Raw genomic sequence first — 16,710 nt, forward strand, 5'->3', positions numbered from 1 at the left:
ATTGGAAGATCCATGGCCAACTTGGATGCCCCAGTCCCTCCGACTGGTCTCTTTGGGCCAGCCGTAGAGGGTTTCACCGAACGTTTCACTGCAGCCCAAAAATCATCCCAGGCTTTCACATCCAGATAGCCCCCCATCACAGGCGATTCTTGAGATTCGCCTTTGAGGGAGTGGCATATCAATACATGGTCCTTCCGTTCAGACTGTCCCTAGCTCCTCGCATGTTTACAAAGTGCATTAATGCGGCGCTTTCCCCTCTGAGACAGATGGGAATCCGGGTTTTGGATTATCTCGACGATTGGCTCATATTGGCCCACTTACAGTGCCTAGGACTCAGGGTCAATTTTGCCAAGAGCTCACTGCCCCCCAGCCAAAGCATCTCGTTCCTGGGTGCAGTTTTCGACTCAGTCCGCATGAGGGCTGTAGTCTCGCCAGAGCGCGCTCTGGCAATTCAGCAGCTCGCGGCTTCTGTCAGGAACAAAGCCTGTTTCCCTCTGAAGTTCTTCCAGAGGATGCTAGGGCTGATTGCGTCCGCCTCCCTGGTTCTGCAGCACTGCCTTCTTCGGATGCGGCCTCTGCAATACTGGTCCCACCTCATGCCTGGCGGCATGGCCGCTTTCGCGTCAGGGTCAATCAGGCCTGTATGTCGGCCCTGAAACCCTGGATGAACCCCAGATGGTTCAGCCGTGGAGTTCCCCTGCAGGCGGTGTCCAGATGGACAGTGCTCTCGTCAGACGCGTCCAACCTAGGTTGGGGCGCTGTATGCGAGGGCAGACCAGCCTTCGGCTCGTGGTCTCACGAGGAAAGCCATCTCCACATCAACTGCCTCAAGGTGCTGGCAGTAGAACGAGCCCTTCACTCTTTTCAGGCGTTCCTTTAGAGGCGCCACGTCTTAGTCCAGTTGGACAGCATGACGGTGGTGTCCTACATATATCACCAAGGAGGCCTCTCGTCCAGCCGCTTGTGCGCTCTGGCAAAATGTCTCCTGGAATGGGCAGCACCCAGGCTGCGATCACTCAAGGCAACGCATATACCTGGCAGAACGAACCTGGGAGCGGATATGCGATCTCGGAACAATGTCCCCTCGGACGAGTGGATGCTCCACCCCCAGACGGTTCACAGAATCTGGGAGATCTTCGGGAAGGCAGAGGTCGACCTCTTCGCCTCAGAAGACAACTCTCACTCCCCAACTTACTTTTCAAAGGACTTCGATGTGCTTGCCCACAACTGGCCCAGCCTCCTCCTTTACGCTTTTCCCCCGATCGCGCTGATCCCTCAGGTCATCAGGCGAATCAGGGAAGACAAAACACAGAGTCCTCCTGGTGGCCCCACTCTGGAGGAGCCAAGTCTGGTCCTCGGAGCTGTTCAGGCTTTCCACGGAAGCCCCATGACCGATCCCCCTGAGACGGGACCTCCTCTCTCAGGCGAACAGGACAATCTGGCATCCTCAGCAAGAATTGTGGGCTCTGCACCCATGGTCCCTAAATGGGAGCCGTGCTATGCCATGCCACGAGACTGTGGCTCAGTGTTGTCGCTTCAGTCGAATGACCTGAAATCCTATGGCAAAATGCCCACTTATATAGCCATAAGCCCCGCCAAAACGGGCGCGCTGCATCACCATAGGCTCGCGCTGCTACGCCGCGCCGTCATTGGTTCAACAACTTTTCATGAGTGAACCAATGGCCATGCAGTTACACTGCGCTATTGAAAAAGGCTTCAGCACGGAGGAAAAAAGGAGCTTTTCCCCATATGCAGTACTCGTTCCGTATCTCAGGGAACCAATGTTACGTTCGTAACTAAGTACATTCTCAGTCTTATTAAGTGCAAACAATAAGTGCAACAATAAACAAAGTACTCAATATCCAAAGTACAAATAGAGACCAAATTTTTCTTTAAGCATGATACAGAGCTAAGATATGGTTACAACTACACAGCCCAGCCAAAGATAGCTTTCATATTGGGAGATATTTGCATGCATCAGGGAGCCGCTTTTTAAAATTGAAGTCACGTTTGAATGCGTGCTCACATTTTACTTTCATTTGTCAGATGCTCAGGCTCTGTTGTACATCGAATCCTCTGCCACAGTCTTGTCAGTCATCTCGTTACTTATTCTCGTCACGTGATGAGCGAAACTCTGATTCCTGCTGCACTATGTACGACTCTGCAGCTAATGTTGGATGAGCTTGATGGGACTGAAGTGACTTATCCAACTGAATTAAATGGTTCTTATTTCTATAAAACGCAAAATAACAGTGGAGGGGTAATGTAAATGCAGGGGTAGCATATTCTATCCTAATTTCACCCTCATACTCCATCATGGCAATATCACAAGATAGCTTTTCACCTTGACGAGAAATCTCATCACATTTTAATCTTGCGGATTCTCATGTCACGAGATCTCACACCCCTAGTGGTCAGTAATCAAAGTTAAATTCACTCACCTGCTACACAGGAGACCTCATCACTGCCATCAGCGCAGTCATTTTTCCCATCACATATAAATTCCTGTGGGATGCATGCGCCATCCCCGCACCTTCCCTCAGCTTTACCACAATCTAGAAGGAACAACAACAAAACCTTGTCAAGTGTCCTTCAATGGTAAAAATTTGTGTGTTTTTGAAGTATGCAACAACAAAGTAAGCCTTAAAGGTGCATATATGTTGAAGTTCTCCAAGGAAATGCCAGTTTAAGGTAAGTTCGTCTTAATTTAGTGTTTATTTGAATCCCAGAAAACAGCTCGTAATGTGATCCCATCAAGGTACCGCTTTAAATAAAAAAAAATCAAAGCAGTGGCCTAGTAAATTGACTTCCTGTTGAGCAGGGTTTCCAAACAGGGTTCACTGCTGAAATGTTAATGCTGAACTGAGCAATATATAAATAAATAAATGATTATGTTTGTTAAAATGTAATAGGAGAAACTCACCACAACGTTGCTCATCACTGTTGTCACCACAGTCATTCACTCGGTCACACACAAAGAACTGAGGCCTACAAAGGCCATTACTGCAAGTGAACTGATCCTCGTCACACTCTGAAACATAAAACAAACACAAAACACATACTGAATAATGCAAAACTTATGGGAAATACCACCTAACTAATAATCAGTGTGTACTGTCCTGAAAAGATTACTTCAAATTCCAATAAACAGATTTCCAAGTATTCCCAGAGTTCAATGGCTAATGTTAGGTAACAAACATGATTCAGAATTATAATTCAAATCAGAAATTAAGGAAACATAATTTGCATGTAATTTCTTTCTGTATGAATTAACCATAACCATGCTTTCATATAACATATTTCCCATTTCCAGAAACATTTAACGATTTCAGTAATTGATATTTGAAATGCCACCTATAGTGTTAAATGTTCAATAGACAATAACTTTCATTTTATGTACAAAGAACACCTCAATTTAATAGTATTATTATTATTTATAATTTAATTTATAATATTTAATATAAATACACAATTAATAGAATTGTTAATTTTTTTATTGTTAATGTTTTTATAAAGTTATCTGAAAACAATGAGGTGTTTTGACAAAATTAAATTCTATTAATTGGTTTTCCAGTACTAAACTTAATTTGGAGGAATATGTCCAATTAGTTGAAGAAAACAACAGATATGTCTATATGACATAAATCAACATAATTAAATTATTGATGTAATTATTTATCATAATTTTTGACTGATGAAATCTCTGTTGTGCATTATCCTGTCATTCCAAATCAATATCCCGTTGGACAGGGCTAATTCAATTCAAATTCTAATTAATAAATTGAAAGGCTTAAATTAAATGTTGCAACATCCTGACTGGGGTGAGACTTACTGCAGTTTCTTTCATCACTCATGTCTTCGCAGTCGTTCCACCCATCACAGAGCTGTTCTTTTTTGATACAGAAGCCTGATGTGCATGCAAACTGACCAGGGCAAGCTGGAGAAGAAAACAGGAAACAGCCAGGACTCAACGCAAGAGGAAGTGAAGGAGAGATCTAATGATCTTGATAATAATGAGATGTGTCTGTTTTAAATGTTCCTGGATCAAAATCGGATCACTGCATTTAGATGGTCCTATTCAAACACTGGGCTTACGTACGGTTTACAGGGTCAAAGGCGGTGTAAACGACCCTGAATCCCTTATCAGTGTAGGATTCATCTGAATGGAACTTCACTTCCAAGCTATTGTCGGGGCTAGAGAGCACAAGTCTACGTCTCTCCCCACAATACCTTCAAAAATGGAGGAAGGAAAGAACTGTTAATACAACAAAGGTTAAGAAATACAACAACAACAACAAGATTGGCCAACTGTTTTTTAGCTAAATTGGGCTTTATGCCATTTTATAGATTGTCAGGAAGCTGTCAATAAGCAATGTGGGAAATCGTTCTGGCTGGCATTGCAGGACAGATGACAGAACTTACCTTTTTCCCAGCACCTCTATGTAGTCTTTGTGACAGCTGCTAGTATCCACCCCTGGCTCTTTCACACGGAACATACTGAACTCAATCTTTATCTTTTTGCCAGCAGGAACCTGCAGAATCCACAGGATGTTCTTCAGGGTTATTTTCAAAAAGGTATGAATCAACAAACACTTCAAGAGGAATAGTTTATCCAAATATGAAAATGTTATCTTCATGTCATCACCATCATATTGTAGATCACCATTAATTTTAACCCTTTGATGCACAACATGGGTCAAAAATGACCCGGCTGAGTTTTTATTTTCTATATCTTTGCAAGAAATTATTTTAATTATTCAGTATTCCAGGTATTCCTCAATTAACTTGTTTTTGATCATCACAAATCCTCATTTTAATTTTCTCTTTCTTACTTTTTTAATAAAAATCATTTTTGTATCACTACCCTTCTAATGCGCAACATGGGTCAAAAATGACCCGTATTCATTTCCTATGTAATTTCAATCATGGTTGAGTGTTTCTTTGCTGAATCTTTAAAAGAAATGTATTTTATCATTCATTTATTCCAGGTATTCCTTAAATATCTTGTTTTTGATTGTAAAAAATCATTGTTCATTTTTTCTTTCTTACTTTATAAACAAACACAGTTTCTACATCAATTTTACACACATGGGTCAAAAATGACCCGTATTCATTTCCTATGTAATTTCAGTCATGACTGAGTGTTTCTTCGCTGAATCTTTGAAAGAAATTTATTTTATCATTTATTTATTTCAGGTATTACTTAAATATATTGTTTTTGATTTTCTACAAATAATTATGTTTATTTTTCTTTCTTACTTTATAAACAAACACAGTTTCTACATCAATTTTACACACATGGGTCAAAAATGTCCCATATAGAAATCTTTAAGATTTGCAAATTTTTGCAAGTAGGAACAGATTTACTGCAGACAACTGTTCATCTGCCACACATTTTACATCTTAACAAGGCTACTTTTGTATATTTGATGGATGTAAGTCTTATTATATTTAATATATTAGGCTATATATTTCATAATTTTTAATTTTTTGTCATAAATCAACGCAATTGGTCATCCTTTATGTCTGTCAGCGTTCCTGAAATGTAACAGTTTGACAAATACAACATGAGTCAAAAGTGACCCGAATTAGTTATTTTCTATAATCGCATATATTACAATAAATTAATTTTATCATTCATTATTCCATGTATTACTCAACCAAATCCTTATTTTAATTTTTCCTTTCCTTTTGAATGAATTTTTTTGAATGTGTGTTTCATTACCTTTCTAAAGGCCAACGTATACTTCACTTTTTATGTGTACGTGAGGGTCAGCATACAGATTTTTGTAACTTTTTATAATTTCCGCCGGATTTCTGTAACTGTATGTGCAACCCTGCACATACACATTTAAATTGCGTTTGACTGTTCGCAAAGTACACTTTCAGCTTTTTTTACAGTGATGTCATCATCCACCTCAGTTCTGTTGAGGAACATCCATTAACACTCTAGATAAAGAAATTCAAAATCACTGTTGATCGATACACTTATTATATATTTTCACTGTTGGACAGAAACCTTGTTCAAAACTGTTACTTTTCAGGAACACTGATAGATGTAAAAGGTGACCAGTAGCATTGGTTTATGACAAAAAATACAAATTATGAAATATAATATACAGCCTATTATATGAAATATAATATGTCTTTCATCCATCAAATATACAAAAGCAGCCATGTTGAGACATGAAATGTGTGGCGGATGAACAGTTGTCTGCAGTAAATATGTTCCTTCTTGCGGAAATTTGCAAAGGTTTCTATATGGGTAATTTTTGACCCATGTGTGTAAAATTGATGTAGAAATACAAAACCTGTGTTTGTTTATGAAAAAAAGATGACAAACAATGATTTGTTAAAATCAAAAACAAGATATTTAAGGAATACCTGGAATAAATAAATGACAAAATACATTTCTTTCAAAGATTCAGCGAAGAAACACTTAGTCATGACTGAAATTACATAGGAAATGAATACGGGTCATTTTTGACCCATGTGTGTAAAATTGATGTAGACAGACAAAAACTGTGTTTGTTTATAAAGTAAGAAAGAAAAAATGAACATAATGATTTTTGTCAATCAAAAACAAGATATTTAAGGAATACCTGGAATAAATTAATGATAAAATACATTTCTTTCAAAGATTCAGCAAAGAAACACTCAACCATGATTGAAATTACATAGGAAATGAATACGGGTCATTTTTGACCCATGTTGCGCATTAGAAGGGGTTTTCATAGCTTGTGCATCAAAGGGTTAAAACATGAGTACTGTCTTAACCCTTTTGCACCAGAGTGGTTCTCGTTCTGGAGCCAGAGCGTGTTCTCGGCCAGGCAAACTAGAAAAAGGCTGCGCGTTTCCTTGAGGAACGAATGGTGACGTAGCGCTACTGTGTGTTAAATACCTGACTATAGCCAGTTTTAAAATATTTGTAAAACAGTTTTAAAACATTACATGTCCCAGTGTTTGTGCAGGCAGTGTGGCATTTCTGTTTTGCTGTTCATAGTACCGGGAGTGATTCTAGCGACAGCTTGCATAAACTGCCCGTTCTTCCATTTTATTTTTTATTTTCTTTTCAGAGATAAATTGACACTGAAACTGTTGATCCGCTTTAAATGTTGTGGACCTATTTTTCTGCCAGAGATCCTGGACAGAGTCCATGATACCGTGTATCTGAACAAGCTATCAAATACCAACAGATAAAAAAAAAAAATCAAAACCTGACTGTCCCTGTTAGAAGTCTTATAATGGGCTGTGGTTGGATCTTCCATCAGGACTATGATCCCAAACAAACATCAAAACCAACACAACAATGTGTCACTGAGCACAAAACCAAGCTTCTGCAATGGCCATCCCAGTCCTCTGACCTGAACCCTAAAGAAAATGAGTGGAGTGAACTGAAGAGGAGAAGCACCAACATGGAGCTGAAGGATCTGGAGAGTTTCTGCATGAAGGAATGGTCTCTGATCTCTTGTCAGGTGTTTTCCAAACTCATCAGGCATTATAGAAGATGACTCAGAGCTGTTGTCTTGGCAAAAGGAGGTTGCAAAAAGTAAAAGAAAATAAAAGATCAAAGTATTAACGATGCAGATTTATTTTCACAGCCTCCTTTGGTCAAGAATGGCTTGGTTCATGGATTACAACTCTTCAACAAAGGCTATTTTAAAATTGAAAAGACTGATAGTGTTGCACTATTTAAAGTGCGACAGTGCTTTTTCTATCACGTTGCTCAAGGAGACAGTGGCAGCATTTCTTGGCCCCCGCTCCCCAACTCCGTTAAAGACCAGCAAGTTTTTAGGACTGGAGTTCAAAAGATCTTTTTGGCCTGGAACCCCCTTTTCTGCTTGGAAAATGCGTGGAATGGTTCGAGAACGGACACAGACTGGGAACCCTGTGGAAAAGGGGTATCTGTTGTTAATCAAAGAAAGGTAAAAAACTGTGTTGTGAGGCTTACATTGATGTTCCAGTTGCAGTCCACCAAAGGAGGGTAGAAACTGGGAAAATGAGGAGAGGTGAAGTTTCCTGTGGAAGCAGTCAGATGTTGTCCACAGCTCCCTGCTAGAAATTAATATGGGGGTCAAACAAATGGGAAAAAGTTATTATGAAACCAACATGAAACACTTTCTAGTCAATTCAACATTCTTTTTCGAGATTCAAGGCTGCTTTAAGTCAGACACTGCAAGTGTTTACAAAGACTTAATCTGAAATGGATGATGACTGCTAAAACATTTGTATGGAATGATTACAAGTTTTACCAGTCGTAGCAGGAATGGCAGTGTAAACCGCTTTGAATCCTCGTCTCTGGACCTTATCTGTGACCAGGTTGACAAGCATGATGTTACCAGAAGAAACAACCTCAAGAGGATTTGTAGGAGGGCGAAGTCCACACTGTCTGTGATAGAAAGATGCAAGAGTGTTAGTGACAACTGTATTGAAGAGCTTTTTATAATTGTATACTATTTGTTGATTATAACCTGTGTAGAGTGTATTATCAGTATGTTTGTTTCTAAAATGAAAGACGATATAACAAATATGTGCTGCAAGTGCAGGGTTTATGAGAATACAGGCCTGTAGATGACAGATGTGACCTTTAAAATATGGACTAAACTTTTATGATAAATCTTTAAGATCATAAATTCAGTCAAAAATGTCTAAACTTTGTCCTTCACTCAATCAAATAAAGTTTGCAAACCTCAATTAAAGAGATGCAATCTCTTGTGAAACTACATGACAAGCAAAGTCAAATGGCTATAACCAGTTTAGCAGCCTTACTACAGAGAAAAAGAGAGGGAGAGATACCTGGGGCGTAACAGCTTTATTAAGAGCTGTATGGCTGTGATGCACAGAAACTCTGTGTCACCTTGGAAACTGGGCAGAGGCTGAGCAGTGTTGTGAGAATTATGTTCAGAGCCCACTGGCTTCGAGATACAGTTTGTGACCTATACACTTCCGGTGATTTGTTACAAAGCATAAATAAATCAAGAAAATAAAACAAAAACAAGTGCTCCTTTACCACAGACTGTCTTCACCCAGTGATGAGGTGACTAAAACTTGGCATGTATCTGGGAGGTGCTAGAGAGGGGTCTTAACAAGCCAATCTTCAGCTAGAAGCCTGAGGCCAACCATGAAAAATGAAACTGAATTGAAAAGTTGTGTAACTGTTGCAGAGCGATGAGGGGGCTTCGCCCTTGATGTTTAGAAGATAGTGCTATTTATCCTATACACCTTTACTTATATTCAGCAAGGACGTATTAAATGGACCAAAGTGACAGTAAAATCTTTTGAACATGTTATTCTCAAAGAATCTTAAAAAAAAAAAAAAAAAAAAAAAAAAAATGGTTTTATCGAAAAAATATTAAGCAGCTGCAGCACTGTTTAAAACTTTGATAATATGTTATGGTATATGCTATGATATGAAGTCAAATCTGAGGTGTGAAAGTAGCATATACTCACTTTGTGATGGCGTGAGTGCTGTCAGGACTGAGAGAGTCATAGATGTCCACAAAGTCATTGGCACAGTCATCCTCAATGTGGAAGGTCCTGAATTTGACAATAATGGCATAGCCTTTAGGAGCACGGATCTGCCACTGGCATCGGGAATTAGCTGGGTAATTCTTAGGATGTCCAGGAGACGTGAATTCTTTGCTGGTGGTTTCAGCCACAAGACTGTAAAAGCATTTCTCTGAAAACAAACAGGAAAAGTAAAAAGATCTGATCTTACTGCATGATGGCATCTACATTCAAACGAACTTGAGAGTGCGTGTGTACTTATATTTGCCTAAATTAACAGATCCCACAATGTAATTTATGGAAATTGCATTTGTGTTCTTAATATAAAACACTCATATACTTGCATATGAAGAGATATGTGGAAATACACAGTGACTGTTCTAGAATATTGAGGAGAAAGTCAAGAGTGCAGTAATAATAACAGCCTCGATGGAGAAAATTGTACACGCTAAAACTAAGATGTCTTATGATCATGTAAACATGTCTTATTAGAATAAAAAAAATAAAAAAATAAAATAAACAATTTCATTTTGACTTTAAAGTTCAATCAGTGGTCTTTCCAGTGGAGAAAAACAGAAGTAGATTTCCATATAATGTTCAAATAAAAACATGTTTCGATTTGTCTAGTTACTTGCTGCAGTGAGATTTGATGTTAAAGATGTGCCGGAGTACTTGGAAGTGACAAAAATAATTAAAGAATGGGTCGCTCTCAGGAGCTCGGTGAATTCAAGCGTGGTACCGTGATAGGTTGCCACCTGTGCAATATGTCCATCTGTGAAATTTCCTTACTACTAAATATTCCACAGTCAATTGTTAGTGGTATCAAAGTGGAAGAAACTGGGAACAACAGCAACTCAGCCATGAAGCTGTAGGCCACGTAAAATCACAGAGTGGGGTCAGGGCATCCTGAGGCGCACAGTGCGCAGAAGTCGCCAACTTACTGCAGAGTCAAAAGCTACAGACCTCCAAACTTCATGTGGCCTTCAGATGAGGTCAAGAACAGTGCGTAGAGAGCTTCATGGAATGGGCTTCCAGGGCCGAACAGCTGCATCCAAGCCTTATACCACCAAGTGCAATGCAAAGCATTGGATGCAGTGGTGTAAAGCACACTGCCACTGGACTCTAGAGCAGCAGAGACGTGTTCTCTGGAGTGACCAATCACGCTTCTCTGTCTGGTTTGGCAGTTGCCAGGAGAATGATACATGCCTGACTGCATTGCGCCAAATGTAAAGTTTGGTGGAGGGGGGGGTTATGGTGTGGGGTTGTTTTTCAGGGGTAGGGCTTGGCCCCTTAGTTCCAGTGAAAGGAACTCTTAATGCTTCAGCATACCAAGACATTTTGGACAATTTCATGCTCCCAACTTTGTGGCATCCCCAAGTTTGGGGATGGCCCCTTCCTGTTCTATGAGTGAGTTTGGTGTGGAGGAACTTGACTGGCCTGCACAGAGTCCTGACCTCAACCCGATAGAACACCTTTGGGATGAATTAGAGCGGAGACTGTGAGCCAGGCCTCCTCGCCAACATCACTTGCCTGACCTCACAAATGAGCTTCTAGAAGAATGGCCAAAAATTCCCATTAACACACTCCTAAACTTTGTGGAAGCCTTCCCAGAAGAGTTGAAGCTGTTATAGCTGCAAAGGGTAGGCCAACTACATATTAAACCCTATAGATTAAGAATGGGATATCATTAAAGTTCATATGCACGTAAAGGCAGGCATCCCAAAACCTTTGGCAATATAGTGTATCTAGTAGTGAATGTTTTATGATCAGTAAGATAACCATATAACTATATACCACGGTCATGCATAGCCGAAGCACAACCAAAACAATGATCTGCAAAATGCATGCAGTTTTGTTTTGTTTTTTACCACAAGAGGGCCAAAAGTTACATTGTGTACCTTTAAGCAAAACAAATTAATCAACAAATGTCAAATTAAAAATAATAATTATTTCACTAATTATATATATATTTTTATAAAACAATACCTGCATGTCATGTGACCAATAACCGAGAGAACTATGATCATGCGACTGTGTAGTTAAATTATTGAAATATTAAATCTCAGAGTGTATTCAAAGGGTTTGTCTGGCACAAATTTAGGAAATCCCTGGTTTAAAATAAGGAAGTCGACAAAGCATGCTTTAAATGTTTGTTGTCTTTCCTCAAAATGTTAAAGCACCCACACATTACAAGATAATCAGGCCAATTTTGGACCCAATTCTCCCTTTCCAACAAGTCCTTATTATCTTGATGGTTCTGATGGTGATGTGTGTTTAGAGTGATTGAATCTGCTCGGAAGAATGTGGGGGCTGCACCAATCCTAAATCGTAAATATTCAACATTCAACATCAGAAATCCTGTTTTGTGTTGGGAACCCCGAGGGACAAACGTGCATGCAATCCGATTGTCACATGAAATGAAATGATCAGAAAGCAAGTTTACGGAAGCATAACACGACTTCATCCAAACCTTTTTTTTTTTCCTGCATATTTTTGTAAAACGCAGTTCAAACACTATTATGGCCATTTATTCTTGCCCATCGTCCACCATGTGCATTTACTCTAAAGTCACATTTGACCGTGAGCAATTTTGCAAGATTTCCTGTGTTCACAGTCAGGAATCTGGTGTGTAATGTGCTGTCTTGGTCAAATCGTGGCAATCCACATACTATATGATTTTTTTTTTTTTTTTTAAATCGTCATTTTTGTTGTCTCTGCATTTTGAAAATCTGATAAGATTTTAAAAATCTTTTAGTGTGGGCCCTCCTTTAAAATAGGTCTACAAGAATGTCCCATGCAATTGGAGTTTAATACAGATAATTTAGACATTTGTACAAAGGTGTTGTTGAAGAGCTATACATTTGCTGTCTGTGGTTGAAAAACAGGCTTTTGAGATCTTGTGCTGTTGTGCACAGCAAGGTAAGTGGAAGGGAAAGCGAGTGAGAGACAGAGCGAGCGTGAGATGGAGGCGGGCAGGCATTTTTCAGTGAGTGACAGGAGAGAGCACGACAACCCAGGTGGAAAATTACAGTGCAGCGGTGACTGAAATGGGACACACTTTACTCACTGGATCTGGGGTCCCTGGCCATCCGAGGGTCTGTGGCTGCAAAGAGAGAGAGTGAGAGAATGATGCATGCTGTACTTTTTTCAGTCCTCTTTCCTTCTATTTTCCACAGGCCTGTCAGACATTCTGTTCTTCCTCCTCCACCCCTCACCTTGACTCGACGTTCACAAATACCAGTCTCTCACCTCACTACAGCGACATGATTCTCCGTACAGAGATATCATTTTATGCAGGGCACTGAGGTGTCACTCAGGCCTGCTGCTCTCATGTATATAATGCAAATGGGGACTGGAGAAGGACAGACAGTAACAGTTTTTTTTTTTTTTTTTGCAGAAACAGAGAATTACTCTGTTGCACTGAGCCGCACATTGGAGGCAAGTCCCTACTGTTATCTAAAAAGTTATTAAAAAAGCATCGGCACTCCTAAAGGGGCCATTTCATACATATTTCATATTCATTTTTTTTTTTTTATATAATGTTTCCACTAGAGTTCATTTATATACATGTTTGTCACAGCATTTTGCTACAAAAAACAGTCATAATGTACTTTCCACAACCATTTTCAATTTAATCTTCCTTTATTCACCCTAATTAGTGCATTGTGACTATGTGGAGCAAATATGCTCTTTCTTTATAATTAGCAATCATCTTACATGAAGCAGTGATATCGCTGGAAGAGACTACGATGCTCCTGAAGCGTTTGCCCTCCTGTCGGATGCTCTTCTGCAGAGCCTCGATCACACGCTGCTCTGTCAGCTCTGGGAGGATCTCCATTTCCATCTCAGGAACATCAAACTGAGACCAATGATACGCTAAGGTTCCTTCACTGCAGATGCATGATACTGATATATTATTGAATGAAAGTAAAAACAGCTACATTTTTGTGGTACTTGCTAATGCAAAACTCACTGTCAAAAGCTAGGCTGTTGTCAGGATGTTTCTATGCAGCTGCTAAGGTATTTATGGTTTTAAGGATGTTGCTATGCTGTTGCTAGGGTGTTCTGGGTGATTTCTTACTGAACATGAACAAGTGAAATAAATTAACATGTATTAATAAGTTTAATGAATACAAATTTAACAGTAAAGATGTTTTAAATTCCTTATTAAAAAATGTTTATATTTTGATTATTACTGTTGCCTCTAGTAATTATGTGTCTTGATTTTTAATAGTTGGATTAAATAAAACTGCCCAGCACGTTGGGCAAACATTTAACCTAACCACAGAGATAAAACAACCCAAATCGCTGGGTTTGTCCATTTTCAACCCAATTTGGGTTGTTTTTAACCCAGCATTTTTAGAGTGTATGATACTCTAATTCAGTGTAATGGATTTTTGCCCTGTTTTTATGGCCCCTAACTGTGAGCATGAGCAACTGTAATATTTCAACTGGAAATTAATAATTTGTATTCTATTAGGGTGATTTTTTTTTAACCCAGATTCTATGAGACTTGTAATTTATCTCTATCAGTGAAACCACTAGGCATTAAAATCAAGACATAAAGAATGATCTATTCTTTAATTTAAAAACTATTAGATTTACAGAGTGTGCTATAAATTTCGCTTTATCTAGAACAGGGGTCGTTGGCTCAGCTGTACCTGAAGGCAGTGATGACAGACTTGGTATAGTATTTGGAAAGTAAAGGATCTCTGGTGAATGTATCGTTCATCTGAAAATGAAGCAGTAGATTATTTTTTTAGCATAATTATTATTCTAAGATATAAATGGCTAATGATAGACAGTAAAAGTACAACATGTGACATATATGCAATTCAATTTCAATATAATTGACATTTATTTGTATAGCCCTTTTCAAAATACAATCATTCCAAAGAAGGAAATGTTTATTTATTCATTTTGTTATTGTTGTCGTTGTTCATGATTGTCCTGAGCAGTTAAACTGCTCAAGGTTCTTAAAGGATTAGTTCGCTTTAACATGAAAATGACCACTTGATTTACTCACCCTCAAGCCATCCTAGGTGTATATGACTTTCTTTCAGACGAATAAAATAACGACTTTCCCACAATTCAACAAAACCCTGCTTTGGAGCTTTACGAATCAAATCAGTGATTCGGATCTCCTATCAAACGGCTAAACTGCTGAAATCACGACTTTGACCACTGATCCGGATCGTAAAGCTCACAAGCAGTGTTCTGAATTCAGCCCATCACTATATTGTTGAAAAGTCATTATTTAGTTTTTTTGGAACAAAATGTATTCTTGTTGCTTTATAATATTAAGATAGAACCACTGAACTCAAATGAACCGTTTTAAATATGTTTTTAGTACCTTTATGGATCTTGAGAGTTACAAGGGCATTGCTGTCTATGCAGGCCTCACTGAGCCATCGGATTTAAACAAAATATCTTAATTTGTGTTCTGAAGATGAACGAAGGTCTTATGGGTGTAGAACGACGATGAGGGTGAGTAATAAATGACATTATTTAAATTTTTGATGTGAACTAACCCTTTAAGCTATACAAGTTTATGTACTGATTTTTTTTTTTTTTTTTTTTTTAAATCTCAAAATACAGATGATACAGTGAATCTCTAGTGCTCATTGTGAAGAGGACAGAAAAAAATAAAAATAAATTGAATTTAGAATAAAGGATCTCAAAAGGAAGTCAAAGTTCTCAGAACACTCATACACACAGTCAGCGGAGGAAAGTCTAAGAACAACAAAAACACTCACAATTCCTTCCAGGTCCTTTGCCACTTGTTGGAATTCTGTACTTTCAGGGTTCTCATATACTGGGCTGTACTCCGGTTTGAGAAGCTTAATGTGTCCGCTGTAAACCAGCGTGGATGGGCTGTATTGTTTAGTTGTGGATTCTACTTCTAATTCTTTGCTCCTGACTAAGAGAGGGAAAGATGTTATTAAGTAAAATAGTAGAATTGTAGACTATCATTCAAATGTATGGGTTCTTTAAATAAAAAAAATAAAAAAAAAAATGAATACTCAGCAAGGATTAATTAAATTGATCAAAAGTGATAGTAAATACATTTATAATGTTACAAAAGATTTTCATTTCAAATAAATGCATTTTTTTTTTTAAACTATAAAAATAGATACATCGGATCAGTTCATGATAAAGTTTTTGATAAAGGTTGACCAAAACATATGAACAGTAGTATAGGTGTGCAACCTTCTTGATTTAAGAGCAAGTTTGCTAGAGACAATTGTTGAAGCGGTTTACCAACAAAGAGCCACACAAGAAATCCGACCACTGCGGCCAATACCAGCAGGGAAACGACGACCCCCACGGCAATGCTCGTCTTCCGTACTGATGCCATCTTCTGTTCATTCGTCAGGAAGGTGACCTGCTCATGACGCCCATTCTCTCCCTAAAACAGAAAAGAACGTATTCTTCTGTGAGAGTGTCCTTCAAAAGTAAACAAAATTTAGTTTCTTGGTCAAGCAAATGTTACAAAATAGCACCTTCATAATGAAACATGAATTCAGTTGGTTTAATTTATTCATGAAATAAACTGAAAAATTAATTTGCATTAATTTGGTTCTCTCTTTATATTAGCATTAGGGCTTTAATTTTTTTTTAAAAAAAAAAAAAAAAAAAAAAAAAGCACCAAAAGCAAGAGGGAAGAGGGTTAAGAAATAAAAACATTCATTTTGGTGTACTTAAAACTTAAAATATAGCACAAAGCTTATAGAGTGCGTTTATGTCATTTTTAGTTTTCGTTGTATCAAAAAGAGCAGTGTGGACAGTTTAAAATTCCTCCTTTTGTGTTCCTGCTGTGCAACATCTGCTTTACTGAAGAAAAGCAGCGCACTGTATATAAGAATTCTTGTTAGTTGCTTTGGTTAAAGAACATGTAAGCACAAACACATTAACACTAGAAGTCCCAGAGATTTGTAACCCTCCTTTAGCCAAGTGGATGCTAACTGGCTAGTCTTTTGGCTATCATTAGCATCAATTCATGTGTAAATATGGTCATTACCTGAGCAATCTGCAGGGGGGTTGGGGGTGTGTGTGTGAATGGTTGCTGGTGGCTTGTTTGTATGTGTGGGGGAGGGAGGGCTGCTAAAAGCAGAGAAATTGATTGACCATGGGCCGGTTTCAGAAAGGAGGTTAAGTGAAAACTCTGAGTATGTTAACCCTGAAATGAGGGAGTGCAAGTGA

At 38.6% G+C, this 16,710-nt stretch overlaps 1 protein-coding gene across 2 annotated transcripts in view; it reads right to left on the bottom strand.

Annotated features, from left to right (window-relative positions):
- The window catches only part of st14 (ST14 transmembrane serine protease matriptase), a 45,093-nt gene that overhangs the window by 10,384 nt on the left and 17,999 nt on the right, over positions 1-16,710 (bottom strand). For both annotated transcript variants that reach the window (XM_067365735.1, XM_067365734.1), the window contains exons 2-14: positions 15,769-15,916; positions 15,264-15,427; positions 14,169-14,239; positions 13,225-13,397; positions 12,575-12,610; positions 9,451-9,679; positions 8,253-8,389; positions 7,952-8,055; positions 4,423-4,532; positions 4,100-4,230; positions 3,833-3,937; positions 2,924-3,031; positions 2,442-2,555 (exon numbers count right to left, since the gene is read on the bottom strand). In XM_067365735.1, the coding sequence (XP_067221836.1) occupies positions 2,442-2,555; positions 2,924-3,031; positions 3,833-3,937; positions 4,100-4,230; positions 4,423-4,532; positions 7,952-8,055; positions 8,253-8,389; positions 9,451-9,679; positions 12,575-12,610; positions 13,225-13,397; positions 14,169-14,239; positions 15,264-15,427; positions 15,769-15,865 (1,579 nt within the window). In that variant the 5' untranslated portion in view covers positions 15,866-15,916. The remainder of the gene's footprint in view (positions 1-2,441; positions 2,556-2,923; positions 3,032-3,832; positions 3,938-4,099; positions 4,231-4,422; positions 4,533-7,951; positions 8,056-8,252; positions 8,390-9,450; positions 9,680-12,574; positions 12,611-13,224; positions 13,398-14,168; positions 14,240-15,263; positions 15,428-15,768; positions 15,917-16,710) is intronic.

This window comes from Chanodichthys erythropterus, chromosome 17, assembly GCF_024489055.1.
Source record: "Chanodichthys erythropterus isolate Z2021 chromosome 17, ASM2448905v1, whole genome shotgun sequence".
NCBI lineage: Eukaryota > Metazoa > Chordata > Actinopteri > Cypriniformes > Xenocyprididae > Chanodichthys > Chanodichthys erythropterus.